Source organism: Sorex fumeus, unplaced genomic scaffold (assembly GCF_029834395.1).
Source record: "Sorex fumeus unplaced genomic scaffold, SorFum_2.1 ptg000039l, whole genome shotgun sequence".
NCBI lineage: Eukaryota > Metazoa > Chordata > Mammalia > Eulipotyphla > Soricidae > Sorex > Sorex fumeus.
This window is the reverse complement of record NW_026606096.1, coordinates 9,796,506-9,820,849: the sequence shown is the minus strand read 5'-3', so window position 1 is coordinate 9,820,849 and position 24,344 is coordinate 9,796,506. Positions and strand designations below refer to the sequence as shown.

Sequence of the window (24,344 nt, the reverse complement as noted above, 5' to 3'; positions counted from 1 at the left end):
AACAGCTTTCATGAAGTCTGGTCGACTCCTTCATTCCATTTTCTACATATTTCTTATCCAAATAATCGTGAATCCCCTGTGAGTTACTGGAAGATACCAGGTTCTCAGCAAAGATGTACTCCATAGCATAGAGAATTAAGCCAGTCTCAAGAAGGGGGGATTCAAATTCCACTTGGCCTGACTCAAAGGACCCATGTGAGTTACTATGTGTGATTTACTATTTACTTCTACTTCTTAAGATCCCAGGCAGTTCTGAGTCAGTGACTGAGAACTTCCTCAAAAGCATGGGAACAGAGAATAAAGGCCATCAGCCAGAGACTTCTGGGAGTTGAGATGCCTTCCTGGAAGACACCTTCCAATAAGACAGACCATTACTGGCCAGAGCTGCTTTGATCCTGGTCCCAGACCAGAACCCAGTCTCAACCTCTGAGAACCAGCTCAAAGCAAACCAATGCAACAACTTTGTAATTAAACAAGGGCAACTGATTGTCAGGGTGGTGTTGTCAAGAAGGCTCCCACCCAGAGAACGTTCAGATAAAGATTACACGCTGCCCGCTGGACCAGGAAGTGTGCTAATCTTATTCCTACCTTTCACTTGGCTTGGAGCCTTGTATGACTTCACCAAGGCAAAGAGTAATAAAAGTTAGCACACTTGGACTTCCAAAGTCACAGTCACAAGAAGCTGTAATCCAAAACTTCACTGTGTATCAAATGGCTCTTACATCAACTTTCACGATTCTGATTTCAAGCATGGATGGGCCACAAGGCATCCAATAGAGGCTGCATGACTAAAAATACTAGCCATGATTCTGATGGAGTTTACCATGTGGCGCTGAATCAATCAACATCCTCATCTCTATAGTCGCTAACTTAGAGCATGATTTATTTTTTTAATTAAAAAAAATCTACAATGAACTACAACAATCAGACTTAAATTTATGTGCCTGTCAAGGAGGCAGGTTCCGGGAGACTAAAGGGGGGAGGGAGTAGGAGGAAATCTGGGAACACTGGTAAAGGGAAGTTGACATTGGTGGTGGGACCAGTGTTGAAACACGGTATGTCTAAAACTCAACCATAAATAACTTTGTATATCATGGCTTCTTAACAAAAAAAATGTTTATTAAGCAGGTCAGAACAGTAATGCTGTTAGGTTACAGATATAATCATGTATAAATTGTTTCTTTACTGAAATGCATTTCATAAATATGAATATGTTTTTTGTTTGTCTTTGGTTTTAGTTTGTATTTTTTGTTTTTGGTTCATACTCTACTGTCACTTTAGCTCTGAGCTCCAGGATCACTCTTGAAATTGCTTAGGGGAGCGTATGTGGTGCCAGGGATCAAACCCAGGTCAGGTATGTACAAGGCCATTGTACTCTCTCCAATCCCCTAAAATGCATTATTTTATGGAATGAAAAACCAAGTGTTGTGCATGCTTTCTACTTTCTACTACCTTATTAAAATAGAACACTGATATACTTTATTGCCTTTGACTGGAGTCACAATGTGCAACTAATGGCCTATCCACCATAAAACAGTCATTTCAACCTGAAAAACAACAAATTAAAATTAATGAGATGTGATCCTTTAAGTTTAAGAATTTAGTATTAGGAAGAGATAAGAATAGTATAAACATGAAATACATTTTGCCCTAAACTGAAGTGAAATTGTAGATTTGTGTTTCAATTATAAACAGAGTAATTAGCTGAATCGTTAAAAGCAAAGTGTTAAGTTACAGATAGTCATCAAGAATATAGAAACACATAAAGTTGGTTTTGTAACAGAAAATGCAAGATTCAGCTTAACTGGAAAGAGTGTAGAAGACCTACTTGTCAAATCTAGCCCAGATATCCTTTGTGATTTGGGCCAAACCACCAATAGCTGTTTCAGTTGCTAGTTCTTGAAAGCAGTGAGGATAACACTTGCTTCCTTTAGGTCACAAATGACACTGATAACAGGATTGTTAAATTCAATTTCTTTATTTCCGTAAGCTGGCATTTGCATTGCACCAACTTTACTAGGTGAAGCAGTTGAAATCAACGTTCTTCTTTCTAATTCTGGCACCGTAGCACACATTCCCTTCCAAGAAACAATGGGCTGCTTCTTACATTCTTACTTTCAGAAATGGTCCAGTATTCACAAGTTCCCGCACATTTTTCTTTGTCTATTGTATTAAGTGCCTAGAATAGTGCCTTACGCATAATGAACGTGGCACGGATATTAATCTAATGATAGAAGTTAATAGCATAGACTCCTTGGGCATTTTGTCCTTTTATCAAATATACTGTGAAAAGTCTCTATTAGCAGATATACACAGAGCTGAGGGGCTGGAGCAATAGCACAGCGGGTAGGGTGTTTGCCTTGCAAGCGACCGACCTGACTGACCTGAGTTCGATTCCTCCGCCCCTCTCGGAGAGCCCGGCAAGCTACCGAGAGTATCTCGCCCACACAGCAAAGCCTGGCAAGCTACCCGTGACATATTCAATATGCCAAACACAGTAACAACAAGTCTCACAATGGAGATGTTACAGGGCCCGCTCGAGCAAATTGATGAACAACGGGAGAACAGTGCTACAGAGCTGACTCTTTCTACCATTTTTTAACTTGAAAATGCAGACAAGTACATACACCATACATGGGCATTTCATTGACTTTTCTCAAACTGTATGTGCCCAGTGAACCCATATCCAGACCAAACAAACATTGCACCCCTCCCCTCCTTTGCAGCACAGTCCCCATCTCTTCTCCTGCAGACATATAAGGTAACCGCTGTCTGGTCCACTAAAAATAGCTTAGCTTCAGGGCACAGCCAGCTCTAGAGCACCTGGATGGCAAGCCCAAAGGCCAGAGCTCAACCCCAGGCCAATATGCCAGCCTCACTCTTGTCACAAGGCCTGGCATAAGAAGTCTGTGATCTCTAAGAAGATCACAGAAGTCAGTATCATAAGAAGTGATCATAAGAAGTCAGTATACTGCAATTAAGTGTGAGTTTCACTACTAAAATGCATGAGAGCCCTGAGGAGCACCAACAAAGTGTGTATACACTGCATGCCAAAGTGTTTGACCACAGATATCTCAATAACAAAGGGAAGGAGAAAAAAAAAAATACCAACGAAAACCAATTAGCCTTGCCTGCACCGGTACATAAACTCTCATACATTCAATAGCACGGTGTGTAAAGTTTGCAGTAATTCACCTCACTTTAGGTTTGGAAGGGTTGGTTCACATTTCTGTGTGTGCATATAAATCATCCTCACTGACAGGCAGCATTTTATTACATGAGATCACCACAACAGATATATCCACTCTACTGCTGATGGACAAATGTGTGGTTTTCAATTTGGGGCTATTTTGAAAGTGTAGTTATGAACATTTTGTACCAGTATTTTTGTGGACCTGTAATTTCCTTTCCGAAGAGTGGAACCTGCTAGGTCATGTGTAGATGAATGTCTCCCTTTGGTCCACTAAACAAGTTCCTAAAGCTGCTGGACCAAAGTACACTGATCCCAGCGCAGGAGACGTCAACCACCAAACATCAGGGGCAGCAGTTGGTATTTCTGTGTTGTTTTTGTGTTTTCTTCAATTTTACCCATTGCTTGGGGTTGTATTGTCCATAACTGGGTGTACATCATCTGTTGAAAAATGGCTATCTGAACCCTTCCACGTGATTGCGGGATATTTAGAGACCTTTTTTCTTATCTCTTGACCATTTTTTCCTACTAGCTTACTGTTTTCTCTTAAAACTGTCATTTTTTTTTTTTTACATATTTGCAATATCACAGCAAAGTCTGTGTACTGGAAATGTCATCTCTCAAGGGTGTCTTTGGTTCTTAATTTAGTAGATGTTATCATAATCTTTTCTTTTAAAGTTAATGGTTTTTGAGTCCTTTTAAGAAATCTTGGTCAATCCGAAATCTCCAGGCTCACAGGGAGTCAGGAATGGGCAATCCCCACCCCCACCCCCATCTCCCTGTGTCTGCTCCCCTGGCAGTCACACCTACGAATTGCCTCTGGTGCCATATAAACTCATTAATGGCCATGATCCAGAGACTCAGAAACAAATCTCAGAAGAGAGCAACAAGCAACAATGCCTCCAGACCCTAAAGTCACCATCCAGTTAAAAATTTAATTCTAGGGGCTGGAGAGATAGCACAGCGGGTAAGGCGTTTGCCTTGCACACGGCCGACCTGGGTTCGATTCCCAGAATCCCATATGGTCCCCTGAGCACCGCCAGGAGTAACTCCTGAGTGCAGAGCCAGGAGTAACCCCTGTGCATGGCCGGGTGGGACCCAAAAAGCAAAAAAAAAAAAAAAGAAAAAGAAAAAAATTAATTCTAGCTGTATCGCCCTATGTAAAATTTTAGAATTCCTGGAGTGTGTGACATCTCATAATCTACGCCCTGGATGTATCAAAAGGAGCACACCACCTATTAGCACACAGGGCCCAACCTTTAACAGCGTTTTAGTAATCTCTTATACAAGGGCTTAATGGCTCCAGGGTGAGATCTTCACACACTTTCCTCCACGGAAACTTTTTTGGGATCATTTTTAATAGGTTATTCATAACAAGCAATACAAAATAAATGATTTAGGCCCCGCTTTGGGGCAGGCTTTGGGTGTCAGGGGGGAAAAATTCAAAATATGGTGTGTGAAGGTGTAATGGTGGTGGGATTGGTGTTGTGATATTGAATGTAATAAATTATTGTGAATGACTTTATAAAAATAAAATTAAATTTAAAAAAAACTTAAAAAAATAAATTTAAAAAAAACCTTGTCAAAAAAACATTCATTCTGTCATGTCTTTTTTTTCTTTTTTGGCTTTTTTTGGGTCACACCAGGCAATGCTCATGGCTTACTCCTGGGGCTCTGCACTCAAGGAATTACTCCTGACATTGCTTGGGGGACCATATGGGATGCTGAGGATCAAATCCGGGTAGGATACAGGCAAGGCAAATGCCCTACCTACCCACTGTACTGTGGCTCCAGCCCTCATTCTGTCATGTATTCAGCTATGATATTTTACTGTTTTACCTCTGATAATATTTGAAATTGAGCTTTCAGGATGCAGAAAATAGGATGGTGGGTAAGGCATTTGTTTTGCATCAGAATGACCCAGGTTTGATCCCAGCACCCCATGTGGTCCCCAAGACCACCAGGAATGATCCCTGAGCACAGAGCCCTGAGCACTGCCTAGTGTGCGCCCCCCCCCCCACCGCCAAAAGAAGAAATTGAGCTTACATATGACATTAAGCAGGGGTTCAATATATTTTTCAATATAGAAACCCATTAATCCAGTCCCACTTTTTGGAGATAACTTCCTATGACCACTGATGCAGGTATCATGTTTGTTAGCCTAATTCTGTCCAGCACTAAATCTGATTTTTTTTTTGACGGTTACTCTGAATTCCATTATATACGTGTGCCCCCATGCTGTCCCCAAAATAATCTCTTCACCTATTCTTATCTATTTGACAATTAGCTGTTTCCATGTTTTTACTATAATGCTAAGTAATCTTGTGCATATCATTCCACACACCTTAATATCTCTGTAATAACAGCTCATAAAAATGGAATTGCTAAGTTAGAGGGTATGTGCATTTTACATTTTAACCAATATCCCACAGAAGCTGGGCCAATTTTAATTGGACTTTTTGACTCACAATGAATTCCACCATCTAGCACATGAGAATTCAATCTTAACACAATTTCCATATATATATATGTATATATATATATATAGTTTGGGGATCCCTTTTGCTTCACTTTTTCATTTTTTTATTTTATTCAAACCCCATAATTTGCCATTTGCAATGTTATTCACAGTTGCTGTTTTAGACATGCCATGTTCTAGCACTGAGACCCCCACCGGTGTCTTCTTCCCTCCACCAGGTCCCCCAAGGTTCCTTCCCACCCCATGCCCAGCCTGTCACCTTGACAGGCAAGCTCAAGTCTGGGTGTTGAAGTATGGCTCTCTCATTCTCAGCGTTGTTGACTGTGGTTTACATACTTAGCTATACCACACCTTTACACTACCGATGTATTCAGATCTCTGTGACTCCTACTCCCCATTGTTTCCTGTCTAGCTCTTCCTCCCCTCCACCCCCCACACACCTCAATTTCTTTCCTTCTCTGTTCTCCTCCCTATACTCTGGAGGTCAAGGGTGATCTGTGCACCCCCCTACCCCCCACTTTCAAACACTGCATTCTCTCATCACTCTTAAAAACAGTAAGTGTGGGGGCTGGAGCCATAGCACAGTGGGTAGGGCGTTTGCCTTGCACGCTGCCGACCGGGGTTCAATGCTCAGCATCCCATATGGTCCCCCGAGCACGCCAGTCCCCCGAGCACGCCAGGAATAATCCTGAATGCATGAGCTAGGAGTGACCCCTGTGCATCGCCAAGTGTGACCCAAAAACCAAAACAAACAAACAAAAAACATAAGCATGGGCCTAGAGATACCTTGCCAGCATAAGGCCAATGAGGCCGCCAAGTCTAATCCCTGGCATGACCCCTCTGCCTGAACCATCTAGTGGCTCTGCCTAAACAGTGTAACATCTCCAGCAAGCACTGCAACCAAGGGTATATTAGCATCACAACTACATGAGCTACATGGCAAACAACTGCCACCAACAGTCAATCATCACAGAAACAATAATGAAAGTGTGAGGAGGCAGAAAAAAGGGGGTGGGGGGGCGAGGCAAGAGGGACGCTAATGAAACAGGGCAAGCAAAATGCCCAGAGCAGAAAATCAGGGCTTGGTGCACTGAATGAACAGACCTGAAAAAAAATTCCTTTTTTAATTTTTGGGCCACACCTGGTGGTGCTCAAGTCTTAACTCCAGCTTCTATGGTGAGGGATCACTCCTGGGAGTGTTCAGGGCAGAGTTCAGTGTTCTTGCCAGGGAGTGAACCTGAGTCAACCGAGCTCTCTGATTCCCCAAACAATAAACGTTTAACTCTGGTTCTAATAAATATTGATTGAGGAAAAGAATATAGAACCAGGTAAATTAATAGAAACTGTGCCTTCGAATTCAACAAGATCGAATCTGTCTAAAATGAATCATGGTGAGAAAACACCATTAACAGTAAATCCAAGCTTCAATCAATAAAAAAAAAAAAAAATGTTTAAATAATTTGGAGCCGGAAACACAGCACAAGAGAAGAGCACTTGCCTTGCACGCAGCAGACCTGAGTTCAATCCCCAGCATCCCAAACAGTCCCCAGTGCACCACCAGGAATAATTCCTCAGTGCAGAGCCAGGAGTAAGCCCTGAGCATTGCCAAGTGTGCCCAAAAGCTAAAATTGTAATAATAAATGATAATAATAATAATGTAATCAGGTTGGACCTGCATAGAGCTTGCCTTGCACACTGAGTCCTGGCGCAGGCCTGAGACATGTGACCATGAGGGAACCACACCATGACTTCCACTTTGCAGGTCAGAGCCTCCAAAAAAACACACTTCCTTCCCGAGCACTTAAAAAGGGGAAGCTGAAGCAATAAAGGAAAACAACAAAATGGGAAGGAAAACAGCCCAATATGAGAAATCATTTGCAAACCAAATTTCTGATATGGGGTTCATATCTAAAATCCTACAAATAGGAACTAAATATTTATCCACAGTAGACATACAGAGGGCCAACAAACACATGACAAGTACTCAACACCACTTATCATCAGAGAACGCAAATCGAGACCATATGAGATAATAACTCACAACTGTTAGAAAGGCTATCACCAAAACGGCCAGAAATAACAAGCACTGGTGAGGATGCAAAGAGAAAGGAACACTTGTACACCACTGGTGGAAATGTAAACTATCTCAGTGATTATGCGAAACAGTATGAAAGTTCTGCAAAAGAAAATTTAAGCTGAGAGAGAGGGGGAGAGAGAGAGAGAGAGAGAGAGAGAGAGAGAGAGAGAGAGAAGAAAAGAAGAAAAGTGCCTGCCATAGAGGCAGGAGGGCAGAGCGTGGATGGGTGAGGGAGGGAGGGAGGGCAGAAGGGAACTGAGGACATTGGCGGTGGGAAATATGCACTGGTGAAGCCATGAAGAGATGGGTGTTGAAACACTGTATGACTGAAACCAAATCATGAACAACTTTGCAACTGTGTATCTTATGGAAATTTAATTTTAAAAAAAATTAAAGCTAGAACTCTCATATGATCCAGCAATCCCACATCTTGGTATTTATCTGAAGCAAACAGAAACAACCTCAAAAAGATAAGTGCACTCCATCGCACCATTACTAACAATGGCCAATATACAGAAACCACAAAATATTTGTCAGCAGATGAATGGCTGAAGAAAAAGTAGTGCCTGTATGTACTATGGCATATTATTCGGTCATAAAAAGATAGAAAATCTGGCCATTTGTAATCAACCTCTGATGTTATGCTAAGACATAATGCTAAGACACACACACATACAAAGAAAATACTGTATCATTTCACTTAGACATGGAATATGATTTATTTTTTTTAAATGAGCTTAGGGACTGGAGAAATAGTACAGCAGGAGAGGCACTTGCCTTGCACGTCAACCTGGGTTCAATCCTCGAACACTGCCAGGAGACACCTGAGTGCAGAGCCAGGAGTAACCCCTGAGCACTGCTGGGTGTGGCCCAAAACAAACCAAAAAAATGGCTGAAAAGTGCAAATGTCAGCATGTGTTTGGCAAGAATTCTTCTACAGCACACATTCTGCAAGTATGCATTACCCCACTGCCAAACTCCTGCTTTTACAATGTGTGTGTGTGTGTGTGTGTGTGTGTGTGTGTGTGTGTGTGCGCGCGCACACAGGGGATGAGCCTCTCAAGTAATGCTCAGCCAGGCTGGATAGTTCAGTGCTTGGGTCAGGCAATGTGATGCTACTCAGGCCCAGTGGTGCTGGAGGGTCCGAGCAGTCTGGGATTATACGTGGGACCTCATGCAGGTAAGACATCCACTGAAGCCCGTTGAACTATTTCCCCAGCCCTTTACTATATACTAATGTTGTTCAAGGTTTTATGTATTGAATGAATAGATTCTATTCATTCAATACATAAATATTATTCATTATGGATGACTGAGTAGGTTTTATTAGGGACTGGAACAGTAGTAGAGCGAGTAGGATGCGTGCCTTACACACGGTTAGGCATCCTCAGCACCCCAAAAGTTTCCCCAAGTCCTATCAAGAGTGATCCCTAAGTGCAGAGCCAGGAATAAGCCCAGGACACCTCTGGCTTTGGCCCCCTAACATAAATGAATAAAAATAAACAAAGGATTTTATTTAATAAGATTTCAAGTTCACTTTGGGAATATAAAATTATGAAAATAGTTTCCACAGAAGCCAGAGCAATAGTACAGTGGGTAGGAGGCCTGCCTTGGATGTGACTGACTTGAGTTCGATCCCTGGCACACAAATGTGCCCCAAACCCTGCCAAGAGTGACCCCTGAGCGCAGAGTCAGAAGGAAGCCCTGATCACAGCTGGGTGTGGCCCAAAAACCAAATAATAATGATAGGAATTTCTTCTTCGCTTTCATCATCAGGGCTTACCGAAAGGTTTTGTAGGAATTTACTTTACTTCTAGATTGCAGAAGAACCTTGTTTATAATAAATATCAAATAGTGTGCTGCTAAACATGAATCTAATATCAGGGCATTAATATAAGGCCATCTATTTAATCTTATTACACTTCAATAAAAGAAGTGAGGAGATAATTCAATAGTTGAATCTTTATATAAAAAGCTCCAACTAGAAAAAAAAAGGCAATGAAGAACATAGATATTTTCCTCTTGGGACTAAGTGGGGGAAACTCACTCTTCAAACCCTGAAGTAAATGTGATAAAGAAACTTGCTCTCAGAGCTGGAGCGGAAGTACAGCAGATAGGACACTTGCCTTACACGCATTCAACCCGGGTTCGATCCCCAGCACCCCATATGGTCTCCACACTGCCAGGGGTGATCCCTATGTGCAGAGCCAGGAGTAAGCCCTGAACACTGCCAGGTGTGGCCCCAAAAACAAAAAAAAAAGGAAACTTGCTCTTTCCTACGAATCATAAAGCTGCTCAAAGGCAAGCTGAAGCACAACTTACTACTAGCTGTGTGATACTGGTTAAGTCATATTGTACCTTAGGGGCATCTGTTCTCCCCCCACAAATTAGGGCATTAGCCAAGAGGCAATGCATGTCGATAATCTCCTCTTAAAATAATGTACAATTTGTGGGCAGGAGCGCAAGTACAGCGGGTAGGGTGTTTGCCTTGTATGCAGCTGACCTGGGTTCAATCCCTGCCATCCCATATGGTCAACCAAGCCTGACAGGAGTGATTCCTGAGTGCAGAGCCAGAAGTAACCCCTGAGCATCGCTGGCTGTGACCCAAAGAGAAAAAAAAATAATAAAATAATGTACGATTCCATGGGCTTGAGCGACAGCACAGCGGTAGGGCATTTGCCTTGCATGCAGCTGGCCCGGCCAACCCAGATTCGATTCCTCTGCCCTTCTCAGAGAGCCTGGCAAGCTACTGAGAGTATCTCGCCCGCACAGCAAAGCCTGGCAAGCTCCCGTGATGTATTCGATATGCCAAAATAGTAACAAGTCTCACAACGGAGACGTTACTGGACCCACTCGAGCAAATCGATGAACAATGAGAGGACAGTACTACAGAGCAGTGCTACGATTCCATACCTCCAAGTGCATGGTATTTGGATTGTCTAACACTTTTCTTACTTGTTCTTATCACTGTTCTCTGGCAGGAAAGGTCCGGTAGGGCAGAGCCCCAGGCTCAAAGAAAGCACCAGAGAAGGGCAGTGCATCCTGCCCCAGGTGCGCAGGTAACCGGCTAGTCAGCAGAAGCTCTTACTCACCTGGGCTGACTCAGCAAAGAGCTATTTTTCAAAGTAAATGACTCTGACACAATTTCCTTCCCTCAAGTCCTAAAAAACAAAGAATGGGCAAGCACGATTGCCCAGGTCTCAAGGTCCAGCAACTTCAACTGGTACCAGAGTTTAATCTAGTGAGGAAAACGAAGAAAAAAATGACACAATCTGGAAAGGTAGATCCACAAAAACAGCGCCCTTCCAACAGCAACAGCTCTGCAAGGGCAGTGAGCTTTGGCCAAGACAAAGACTACTTTTGTCTTTTACTGGGTTCTGGATGCCAGGAACAATTCAGACAATCCCTTGAATGAGACCCGATTTCAGGCCCAAGATCCCATCCCTTGGAAAAATAAAATTAACGCGACCATCCTTTGCTTACCCATATCTCTTTCTCAAAATCATTTCTTATCCCGATCTTAGCTGTGCTTTTGTAAACTTAAAAATAAAACCCCAGGGGCCAGGTGGTATAAGAGTTAGAGGTTAAAGCCAACCCCAGTTCAATATCCAGCATTTCATATGGCTTCCCACGCACAGACAAAGAGTGATCTCCAAGCCCTGAGCACAACAGGAAGTGCAGGAGAGAAGAAGGAGTTGGGGCAAGAGGTGAAGAAAACCTTTTTTTTTTTTTAATCTGTAAAGCTACTTTCAAACCAAGGTCACAGGATTTCGTCTGCCCTTTAATGGCCACCAAGAGTAGACATACCCAGAGAAAATGTTTACCTTCTTTGACCTGGGAGAAAATTATTTTGCTCTCCCTTAAAATATTTCATGAAGAACAAACTATATAACCAGATCCGAATAGTTTTGGTTTGGTTTGGTTTGGTTTGGTTTGGGTGGGAGGCACACCAGAAATGATCAGGGGTCACACCCGAAGGTGCACGGGGGACCATATGAGATATCGGGTATCGAACCCAGGTCGACCTGTACAAGGCAAGCGCCCTACCCCTCTGTCTCTCTCTCCAGCCTCCATGTTCAAAATTTTAAGCCATGCACATGGGTCAAATTCTATTATAATCTTATACATATTTTATTACCAATCTATTATAAATCATTTCAAAGAACTGAAATGAATTATATAAGAAAGTTGAAGATATGACAGTGAGCAAAGAGCTTGCTTTGTATTCGGCTCACCTGGGTTCAATCCCTGACACCAAGAGTGACCCTGACCACAGAGCCAAGCGTGTACCAGTAAGTGTGGCAAAAAAGAAGAAGAAGAAAGCTGATCCATATTCCATTCTATTGTTTTTGACTGTACTGAAATACTTTATTCCATTCTATTGTTTTTGACTGTACTGAAATACTTTATATGCAGAGTATAATTATAATGTTATTACAGTAAAGACTGCTAGGAATAATCGAGAAGTTCGAATAACTCTCCTTTACAGAAAAAAATCCATTGAAATGAAATTTGTTTCCTTAACCCTCTGCCCCACTAGTGCATCTCTTAAAATTAATAGTAAAATTTGAGTGACGGCTGGAGCGATAGCACAGCGGATAGAGCGTTCGCCTTACAAGCGACCAACATGGCCGACCCAAGTTCAATCCCTCCGCCCCTCCCGGAGAGCCCGGCAAGCTACCGAGAGTATTCGATATGCCAGACACAGTAACAACAAAGTCTCCAATGGAGACGTTACTGGGCCCGCTCGAGCAAATCGATGATCAACGGGAGGGCCTTTACCTTTACCTTTACCTTACTACTTCTGCTGGAGCGATAGCACAGAGGGTAGGGCATTTGCCTTGCACGCAGCCAACATGGCCAACCCGAGTTCGATTCTTTTGCCCCTCTCAGAGAGCCCGGCAAGCTACTGAAAGTATCTCTCATTTGAACAGCAAAGCCTGGCAAGCTACCCATGAGGCATTCGATATGCCAAACACAGTAACAACAAGTCTCACAATTTGTTGTGAAATGTTACTGGTGTCCGCTTGAGCAAATCAATGAACAATGGGAAGACAGTGCTACAGTGCTATTTTCTTCCCACATTACTTCTAATCTCTGTCTCTTCCTTTTTTTCTTAAGTCACACCCAGCAATGCTCGGATCTACTCCAGTTAAGTGCATGAAGGTCACTCCCAGCAGTACTCAGGGGACCACATGCCCAGAGCATGTACTCCACCCATTGAGCTACTTCCCGGATAGTTATTTTTCCTTCTCCTTTTAATTAATCTCTGAAGGGTATAAAGGGTCTTACTGTAAGAACCAGCTACTTGGGGTGGGGGAAAGGGGGTGTTTAATGGGAAGTAGCAAGTGAATTAATGTGCGAGTCAGACCACATCTTTTCTCTCCAACTCATATGCTCAACAAGACTCTAATCCAATGACTCAGAACCTACTAAACCCTGTTCACCACTCTGGTCAAGCTTTTTCTTTTCATTTAGCCAACCCTATAATGGACCTTCATTCATGAAACCGCCACAAATAATGAAAAAAAATGAGAAGCAGCAGCAAATCCCCACTGTTCCTTTCCTATCCAGTAAGGCAACATCTGGAGTTTCAGTGACTCTTTTAGGCCACAGTGTTCACAAAACCCTTTATTTAGAGAACGTGTTAGGGGCAGAGAAGACAACACAGTGGGTTAGGTGCTTGCCTTGCAGGGGGTATGCGAGATCCCTTTGCCTCCCTCCCCACCAGAGAAAAGAAGCTAAGTGCTACATGAACTTGGCTCAATTTTGATGCAATACCACTGGCAGTGAATTCAATGTTAGTGAATTCATGATGTATGTGGAATTATGTTTGCATAAACAGAAAGACACATGCTAAGTTTACATGTTACTCAGTTAACGGAAATATGATTCGAAGCAGAAACCTGGAGTTGGCCCTAGCTAGGGACACTAGTTCAGCATTCACTAGCTCATTCCTTTCAGCAACTTCCTTGAACTCCCACACATAAGAGAACTGTGGTATGAAGAGAAAGTTTCGGCTGGGCAGAAGCCTTCACCCTCTTTACCAGAGAAAATAAAGACATTAGGCTCCATCCCAAGCAAGGACCAGTGTGACCTATTGCGGCTGCATTTCTGTCACCTTCTTCTTTAGAGTGGCTCTGTTCCACGGCAAATAATGCTAGTTCTCCCATAATGCCAGGGGTGTAAGATTTTCTTTTTCCAATTAATTGTTGAATTATTTAGTTTGATTTGGTGTGCGGACCATGCCCAGATGTGCTCAGGACATACTCTTGGCTTTGTGCTCAGGAATCACTCCTAGTGGTGCCCAGTGGACCATATATGGTGCTGGGTATTGAAACTGGGTCAGCCCCATGCATGGCAAAAGCCCTCCCCGCTGTACTCTCTTCTCAATAACTGCTTTCTAGGGGTGGGAGACAAGCAGACAACAAAAAGTGGGAACAAAGCAGAAAAGACTATAGGCATCAATGAGTATGGCACCAGACGTGAAACTGGTATGCAGGGTGCCCGGACAGGGCTACCAAGTGGTTCCATACCAGTCCCCTTCCAGAAAAAGACATCACTCAGCCACCCCCAGGAAATCTACCTTTTTTACTTTTCTTTCTTCTTCTTTTTAATTTAATCTAATTTCATTTCATTTATTTATTTGTTTTTGGTTTTTTGTTTTGGTTTGGGTTTTTTTTTTTTTTTTTTTTTTTTTTTTTGCGACACCCAGGAGTGCTCGGGCTTATCCTATCTCTGCACTCAGAGATCATTCCTGGAGGGACTCGGGAACCATGTGTGCTGAGGATCACCCTAGACTGTCCTATCTTTCCAGCCTTTACCTTCTCTAAGTGAATACCCCAAAGTACCCCAATTGCACCAAAAGTTACTACCACCTTCTGGATTGTTCTCATAGCCCCCAGAGGAGCTGGAAGGGTGGGGTATCACCCAAAAGAGAAACACTGGCATAACTACGACTGAAATTAAGAAAATAAGTGGACTAGTATTTCTGCTAGGAGTGAAATCACTGCCTGTAGATGAAAATTGATCTCGATGCACCTCATTGTTGTTATCTGGAAAAGTCCACAATATATGAGAATCACAGCACTGCTTCAGTGATTACAAGAAATACCAGGTAAAGCATCGGTGCCCAAATTTCTCAGAAAAGGTACTGAGAACCCCGAGTTACAATTTTCAGCAAAGTAAAAGTAAAGGCCCTCCCGTTGATCATCGATTTGCTCGAGCGGGCCCAGTAACGTCTCCATTAGAGACTTTGTTGTTACTGTGTCTGGCATATCGAATACGTCATGAGGAGCTTGCCAGGCTCTGCCGTGCGCGCGAGATACTCTCGGGCTGGAGCAATAGCACAGCGGTAGGGCGTTTGCCTTGCACGCAGCCAACATGGCCGACCCAAGTTCGATTCCTCCGCCCCTCTCGGAGAGCCCGGCAAGCTACCGAGAGCATCTCGCACAATTTTCAGCAAACATTTTAAAACCACTATTCAGGTCTCCCAACGAAGAATAGAAAGAGCTATGCTTGGAATATCACGTTTCACTCAAATGAGAGAAAAAATCCGGAGTTCTGACATCCGTCGACGATCAAGAATCAGGGACGCTGTCTCATTTGCCAAGGTTCAAAAATCAGATGGGCTGGTCACGTAATGAGATTTAAAGACGACCGCTGGACTAGAGCTGTTACCAACTGTATTCCACGGGATGTCAAAAGACTGCGTGGCCGCCCACCTACCAGATGGTCAGACTTCTTCGTCAAGATCATGAACGATCGGTTTGAGGCCCTTCATGTTCCCGGAGCGAACAGATGCCATTGGGCTACACTAGCACGCGACAGGGACAAATGGAGACGTTACTGGCGCCCGCTCGAGCAAATCGAGGACTAACGGGAAGTTAAGTGATTAAGTGATTTGTTGGGGGGGCTTAGGAGATAGCGCAGTGGGCAGTGTGCTTGCCTAGCACTCAGTAAACCTAGGTTTGATCCCCAGAACCCCACACAGTCCCCAAGCCCTGCCAGAAATGACCCCTGAGGACAGGGCCAGGAGCAAGCCCTGAATACTGCCAAAGGTGGCCCAAATATAAAAATTAAAAATAAACAAAAAATACCACATATTTGTTAATTTATAACAAATAAATCTACTATACCAAAATGAATAAACTAGAATATGTAACAAACCTAATATGTATTAGCAAAAATTTTTTCTATGATAAATTTTTCCAAAGAAAAACCATTGGAGAACCATTTCCAGTTCTCTTATGTTGGTCACGGGATACTCATACCTGCTTCTGCCATCAGGCCGGTGGCATACCCTACTTCATACTGTCGCCTCTGGGAAAACTACTGTAGACTTGAGAAACTAGAGTAGAGAAACCAGGACTGCCAGTCTGAGGATTCCACTTTTCCAAAGCCCGCACTATGGCCACTTCACTTTCACAGACCTCACTGTCCATGTTTTGACTACCCAAAAGAAACCTGAAGATGCCTTTTGCTTTTGACAACAGTGACAGAAGCAGCCATCACTGGATTTGCAATGGGCCTTCACAGAGGCAGCTCTGACCCTGAGCACCAAAAGGACCAACCCCAAGCTCTTCCCCAGGGACATTGCCACACAAATTGTGAATGCATGACGGTATTCCCGCTTTCATTATGGCTTGGTGGGTTTTTTTAGATGTAGTCTGCTAGGAGGTATGATTTAGCAGGTTAGTTTTTGAGTCAGGTAGCACTCAAAAAGTTTTCCATAAAAATAAACGAGAATTCCTTCTTTATTTTACCTGTGATGCTCCTGGTGGTGCTCGGACAACCATACGGATTGCCAGGGATCGGATATGTACAAGGCAAGATGCCCTCCCCACTACACTATTGCTCCAGACCGAAGAATTGCTTCTTTAATCAATTTACCTTAAGAATGTTTTGCTTTAAAATAGTGGGACAAACCTCATGTGAGAAAAGTTTAAAATATCATAGGGACACCCCAACCAACATACAGAAACTTCTTAAGTCTGAGACAACCACATGTCCCTGAAAAAACGCCGTAATAAATGGTTTGGGGTAGGGTACGTTGAGGGGTAAGTTATTAATAAATATTAACTTTCTCTTCCTTTCATCCTTATACTTGGCGTTATTAGAATACAAACACATCAAGCAAGGACTTCAATCCGTTACTATCTCATCATACAGAAAAACGATCAACAAGTGTTACTGTTGTTGATTACTCTCATTCTATAATTAGCTGTGTGATCTTCAGCCAAGGATTTCTAATCTGTGTTCAAATTCACAGGATCTACAGACTTGAAAAGGAAGAATAATTACATCTATAGTTTTTTCGGGGAGAAGAGATGGGTTAGGATTATTCCTGGCTCTATACTCAGTAATTATTCCTGGTGGTGCTCAGTGGACCATATGCAAATTGGTCAGCAGCTGCAAGGTAAACGCCATACCCACTGTACTATCACTCTGGCCCTGCATCTATATTTTCTAAGTGATACTACATTTACTTCAATTAAAATTGCAGGCAATAAACTACAGTTGTATTAGATGTGCTTGTGATACTTCATAGAAATCACAGGTATTTTCATATTACATTATGGTTATTGCAGAAGATGCTAAAAAAAATCACTGTATGCATAAATGCTAATTCAAAAGAATGGTAGTTACCAGACCCTTAACTAGATCTTGTTACCAGACCCTTAACTAGATCTTGTTACAAAATACATTAATAGAGAAACATACATTCTATAATATCATCAGTTTTGAGAAATGTCTTGACAACTATTTCAATACAGCTGCTTTAATTTAGGATCCTTTGTATCTGATTTTAGGCACTTAAAAATAGTACCCTTGGGGCCGAAGAGCTAAAACAGGAGGTAAGTCACTTTCTATGCAATTAATTAAGCAGCCATGATCCTGGTTCATATCCCTGACAGTACTTATAGTTTTCAGAACATTGCCAAGGATTTCACCTGAGAACAAGTTAGCCAAGAATAATAATGCTCAAGTTAGCCTGAGCATCACTCAGTATGACCCAATCCCACCCCCTCCCACCCCCTCCCACTTTTTCTGGGAGGAAAAAAAGAAGTTCACTGGCTTAGACGAATGGCCAAAGAGGGTTCATACAACCGAAACAAAACAACTTATGATAGCAAGTAATTTCACTTTTAAGGCACCAAATTCCAATCTTTAGGATTGTTTGTTTGTTGGGCAGGGGGGCATACCCAGGATTGCCACACATTTGAGAGCAGTAAAGAAGAGTCACAAGAATCTGGTTTTAATTTTTACCTGCATTTGATTTGTTTTTGTTTTTTTGGGTTTTGGGTCACACCCAGCGATGCACAGGGGTTACTCCTGGCTCATGCACTCAGGAATTACTCCTGGCCGTGCTTGGGGGACCATATGGGATGCTGGGAATCAAACCCAGGTCGGCTGCGGGCAAGGCAAATCCCCCGCCTGCTGTGCTATCACTCCAGCCCCAATTTTTACCTGCATTTGAGAATCTACAAAATTAAATACTTTAGACAAACTGAGCCTCACACCACCAAACTGATGAAAACTTAATGAATGAAAATCTTTCCCTGTACTATCTTTAAGCCCATTATAAAGATAGAGAAATGTCACAAATCTCAATAATAGTTACAAATCATTTTGCAATGAATCCATCATCAACATAATCTGGGCCTGTTCTTGATATAAATGGTATGATTTAGGAGTAGACTTAGGAGTAGACTTAAATGTGCTTAATCATCGAGGAGTAATTTTATAGAGGTACTATCACTGATGTTTTAAAAATCTACAGAGGTGTTTCATGCCTCCAATCCAAGTCATCAAACAGAGAGGGGGAGAGGGAGAGACAGAGATGGAGTTAGGCTCAGAAAAGGAAAGCAATCAAAAGAAAACCAGGGAAAGTTTTCCCTGGCTCTAGGGAAAGGACTTCCCAAGCACTCAGCACTAAACATTTCACACCTCTGCACCCAAGGACTAGAAGTTGAAAGAAGCATGTTTATTGGTTCTTTCTCTTAGTAACACAGATAACACACACTGGTCATTGAGGCCCACTTCATGCTAGGGATTGTGTGAACAGTGCTGTTTAAGAACTAAGAGAGCCCAGACAGCATTTCAGTTCCCAGAGAAAAATTTATGCTATGTCAGGACCAGCCAATAGAAGCAGCGAGCAGTGGAGACTGCTGACTGCTCGGCACAATTCAAACTGAGACCAGTGTGCTATCTTCACATGGTAACACGAATGATTAAAATACTTCAAAACAATTATCCTGTGGTTTCCCTTTACCCAAAACAAAATCTGCACCCAGATACTCCAAAGTGTTAACAATCCTCCCAAAATCCAACCAGATGATTTTATTTACACAAATCCATCCAGTTGGTGCTTTCTGGTTTCCTCAGCAGCATACCAAATGTTTTATGTGCAAAGATGAAGGATCCTGTAGTCAGAGCTACAGGATTTGACTTATGCCATCTCTAACTGAACAAGATAGAACATTGCCAAGGTCTGAGAGCTTATAAGCCAATGGGGAGAGGCCAGCGTGACAATAGAGCAGGTAGGGCATTTGTCTTACATGTGGCCTATCCTAGTTTGATTCCTGTACATCCCATATGGTCCACCGAGCACTGCTAGGAATAACCCCTGAGCATCATCAGGAAGATCCAAAACAAAACAAAAACCTAACAGGGAAAAAAACTATATTGAGTTATCATGAAAATTATGTCTGTCTGATTCAGAACATCAGCCCAGTACAAAGACAAACAAAACAGGGTCCATATGTTGTACATCTCATTCTATGGTGCCTTGTTTTACAGAAGTCCTCATATTTCACAAAACCCTCCCCCACCAAAAAGTTACAATCCACTACAAGCTCAATACTTTTAAACATTAAAATACTTTAAATGTTACTAAAACAGAACTGGAAAGACAGTGCAGTGGGTTTAGGATTACTTTGCATGCAGCAGACCCAGGTTCAATCCCCGTCATCATATATGGGTCCTCTGTGCTGTCTCCTTCGGTCAGTAGAGGACTAGGCAGACTGTGCTATTGCACACTTAACAGACTGCAGTAGAGTAGAAACATAACTTTATATACTCTGGAAAACCCGAAGATTTGTGTGACTGGCTCTACATCAAAAAGATTCCCTTTCTGGTGGTGGAGAACGGGTACTGACAGAGGGATGGGTACTCGATCGTTGTATGACTGAAACGTAAGCGTGAAAGTTTGTGAGTCTGTAACTGTACCTCACAGTGATTCATTAAAAAAAATTAAATGAAATTAAATTTTAAAGAAAAGATTCACTTTTTTGTGGCAGACTGGAACAGAGAGCATGCAATAACTCCTACAATGTGCCGACTTACCTCTTAAGGGGCAAAGATACTACAAAATCATAGTTTTCTGATGTACAGAACCCAAGAAACTTACAAAATAAGGCATGCACACTGCAGGGATTACGCGGTAGAGCTATCACTGGGAAGGTCAGGCACCAACCTGCAGAGTGTGGGAAGAGGCTTGAGTCCTGAGAAAATGGCTGGACTCTGGGATGCAGAGATGGGGAGGTACTCTACACTGGGGACCAGCACAAAGGGGCAAAGTCCCAAAGGAGGGACTCCCCAGGACACATTGCACAACAGCAAAAAAAGGGCAGTGTCTGCACTGGAGGATGAATGAGAAAAGCCGGGGAAGATAAGGCCGCTGAAGATATGTTCAAGCAAATGATAGGAGCCTGAAGAGTTGGGCCCGGTTCAGACTTTACCCTGGAGGCTACGGAAGGCTTATTCAAGCCGGGTGGTGAGGAGAATATCAAAGTGTTATAGAAATGGCGATTTCCCCCTTGACAGTTAATCTGTCCCAACAGTGGTTCTTTTGTCAAATCCAGATTAATCAAATTCTCTGTGGAATAGAGGTAAAAGGCCCAAGTTATATCCTGAGGCAATCTTACTTCCACCCTTGTTCTGGAAATGCACTCCAAATATTTTTCTACAGTGATGGTAAACAACACTGTAACATAACTCCAGAATTGGGGGGTGGGGGGGTTGGCAGGGATGGAAAAGAGAACCTATCAGATCATATTTGCCCCTAAGACTGCAGCAATAAAAAACACACTTGGGGGATACAGTTGCATTAACGATGACAGTCATAAAGATTTAGAAACTGCTTTTATCTTGGTTCAACAAAGCTAGAATTGGTAACTTATTTATATGTAGTAATTAATGATTAGACATTGCTATATATGCCTTGGTTTAATAGTATTTGATGATATTAAATATATATATATATATATATTTTTTTTTTTACTACTTCCCTCTACTTTGCACTTGACTCGGTGTTTCAGGGTGGACTCAGCCACTGGGCAAGACAAAGTCTTATACCCCTCTACTCTGATCGCCAGCCTTTCACTTACATAACTCGGGCTCTGTAAATGCCACCTGATTGGAAAGGAGGCCCTGTGTGAAGCCTCATGACCAACCATGACCTGGTTGCCTGGGGCGGCAGAAACAACTCCCAGCTCAGAGTTGTAGCAAGTCGGAGGAGTCTAAAAATATCTCAGCGTATTCCAGAAGTCTTAAAAAAAAATCAAGGAACTCTGTACATGCATAAAATATGCATCCAGTTCCTCCTCTTCCCTCCATGCCCAAAGCTTTTAAACACACGTTTGCAAATTTAAAGCCTCACTAGTTGAGAGCAGTATAGTAAATAGGAAGGTAGACAGTCTAAGTGACTCAAGCATCGAAAAGAACCTCGAATTGTCCGGAGTAGATCAGACTTCTCCACCAGAAAGCAGAAAACACTGAATAGGTACAGGGACCACTCCCTCGGCACCAGTGAAGGAAGGAAAAATAGGGGCGTGGAAGGGAGCGAAGGAAAACGTTAAATTACAAAGAGGCCAAATGAATGAACCGGAGAGGAAGTGATCAATTTCTCAACACAGACACAACACACACACACACGCACGCACACACTATACACACTATGCTTTTTACCGGGAATCACCCACAAAGACTAAGGACCCAGTAATCGTAGAGAACTCAGACACTTCCTCACTCAAACGTGGAGGGCCGGCGGTTTGCACCGAGTGGACGAAAGGCGCGCACCGCCGGTTTCGGACACCAACACCCCGGCGATCCCTTCGCCCAACTTGGGGGTGGGGGATTCAGGGGGGTCCCTGCTGCGGCACTGTCAGTGAGGAGCGCCGAGTGCGGGACCTGTCCCAGAGCAGTCACAGTCTCGGTCACATCCCAGGAGCCGACTCCGGACAGGGAGGGCAGGGAGGGCGCTCCGTTAGGCGCGTCAGCCCGGGGACCAGCCACCCAGCCGCGACCTCACACTTCCTGTCCCTCTCTTGGTCACACCAGTGTAGTTGCGGGTCCAGTTTACAACTGTTATCATAGGAGCGACGGGGGAAAAGGCGATCCTGGACCTTCCAGGATCGTCTGGGGGGACGAGGGATGGGGGGCTCGAGAGAACCAAAAAGTCAAGACAGCCCAACGATGCCCGCGACTTGCAAACACTCGCTCCTGCGGCCGTTTGCAAGCTCCGGCAACCAAATCACACGGCTGGGGGTGGACAGGAGGGTAAGGACGGCCTTGGGGAGGGGATCATCGGAGCGGAGCAGCCCCCCCCCAAAAAAAAACAAAATACCAGGCTAGCGCCCCGACTTTTGACGTTTCTGCGTGGGACTTGGGGGGAATCCGGGAGCAGGCAGGAGTCCCGGAGCCCAGATGCACTTTCACATCCCGGAGTGACTCCCCCCACCACCCACCCCCCAAAACAAGGGTCGCAAAGAGGACTCGGACCCCAGGGGCGGCCTCGGGCGGGCGCGCGGGGATGGGGGGTGGTGGAGGCGGGGACGGCGCGCGCGCGGGGGCGGCGGGAGCCCCGGCCGCGAACTTGGGGGTCGCGCACTCACCAACCCCGTACTTCTGCCTCTTGGTGGGGATCCAACGGGCCATGGCGGCGGCGACCTGGCCCCGGCTACTCCGCCATGTTCCGGCCAACTTCAGCCGCCTCCCAGCTGCGGCCGCGCGGGCTCGGCTCGGGCTCCGGCCCGGGTCACCTGCTGGGCCCCGCGCGTCCCTGGCGGCGCCGCCCCGGCCCCTCCCGCCGGCCGCGCCCTCCGGGACGCGCCGTCCGGCCCCCCCACCCCACCCCCCCAAGCCCCAGCCCGGGGCCGCCTCCGGCTCCCTGGCGCGCTGCCCACCGCCGGCTGCGGGACCCTGTTTTGTGTTGTTGATTTTGTTTTCTTCTTTCTTTCTTTCTTTTTCGGGGCTTCGCTTCCCCCCCACCCCCACCCCGCACCCTGGCTCCCCCACCCTCCGCCGCCTCCTGATCCACCCGATTAAACCCTGGAGACGGGATCCCGCGGGGCGGGTCCCCCCCCCCCGAGGGCGTTGCCAACGCTGGGCACACCCAGGCCCCGTGGCGGGGGGCAGCGGAGGGGGAGCCGGGTGGCGCCCCGGTACCCCGGGGACACCGAGGAAGATGAACTCCCCGCTTGCTGCACACCCCCACCCCTCGCCCCGGGGTCCCCCCCAGTGCCCCGTGCGCGGCGGGCGCGCGCGTAAATATTTGCTGAATGAATGGGAATCACTACTCCTGCGTTTCCCCCGGGAGCGGTAACTGACACCACGAGAGCCGGAAGCGGACTCCGGGCGGACGGACCAGATCTCCTGTGGCCATCTCCTGGGGCATCGTTTATAGCCATCAGAGCTGGGACATTTGTCTTTAGGTGATGTGTTGGGAACCGGCTCTTTCAAAGTAATATGTGGATTCGTGGCGCACCATCAACCGAGCGATTACTTGCAAGTCCTAACTTGGAAGCCCAAACACCAAGACTGCACACCCTTCCCGGTCGGGGTGTGCAGGAGGTGTCCACCAAGAACTATCTTCTCTGCAGCCCTAGAGCTCCCCGTCGGGAAAGGGGCGCGGTTGGCACCCTTATCCCAGTCCTGGCTCTGGCGTGCGCACTAAGATTGAATACTCCTTTAGCTGCCCCTGTGTGAGGGCCCTTCCTCAAGGCCGCCTCTGGAGACACTCAGTGTTGAACTTTGGAGCTGGGGTAGGGGGTGATGGGGGTGGAGGCCAGCGACCCCACACAAAGAAGTAACGTCTCAAAGTTACCACCCCCATGTCTGAAACAGTGGCTCTTCAATTCTGTTATCTTTGCAGTCCGGGGAGGGGTTTGTTTGTTTGTTTGCTTGCCTGCTTGCTTGTTTGTTTGTTTGTTTGTTTTGCCTGTTTGGAACAGGAAAGGAAAGGAAGAGGACAGAGAGAAAGGACAACAGGGAAGGCCTTGCCCGCGGCGGATGCGCTGCTGGTTGGAGTAAGCTCTAAGCACCATTCTGTGTGTCCTCCCCCATCGCCCATTCTCAAGAGAGAGAGAGAGAAAACTTAGAATGAAACCTGATTGAAGAAGGGTCTGAAACCAAAAACCAAACCAACTTATCTGTGACTCTGGGACTTTCTTTTCAATCAACAGGCATATTTTCACAAGGTGTAGTGATGATTAAAAATCTGTTACTAGTGAGCTGGAGTGATAGCACAGAGGCTAGGGCGTTTGCCTTGTTCTCAGCCGACCGCGGTTGGACCCAGCATCCTACATGGTCCCCCG

The 24,344-nt window shown here is 44.8% G+C and overlaps 1 protein-coding gene across 1 annotated transcript in view; it reads right to left on the bottom strand.

Annotated features, from left to right (window-relative positions):
* Positions 1 to 22,831, bottom strand: part of DOCK5 (dedicator of cytokinesis 5) — a 234,346-nt gene extending 211,515 nt beyond the window's left edge. The window contains exon 1 of the mRNA XM_056118939.1: positions 22,644 to 22,831. Within this exon, the coding sequence (XP_055974914.1) occupies positions 22,644 to 22,686 (43 nt within the window). The 5' untranslated portion in view covers positions 22,687 to 22,831. The remainder of the gene's footprint in view (positions 1 to 22,643) is intronic.
* Between the last annotated feature and the right edge of the window lie 1,513 nt (positions 22,832 to 24,344).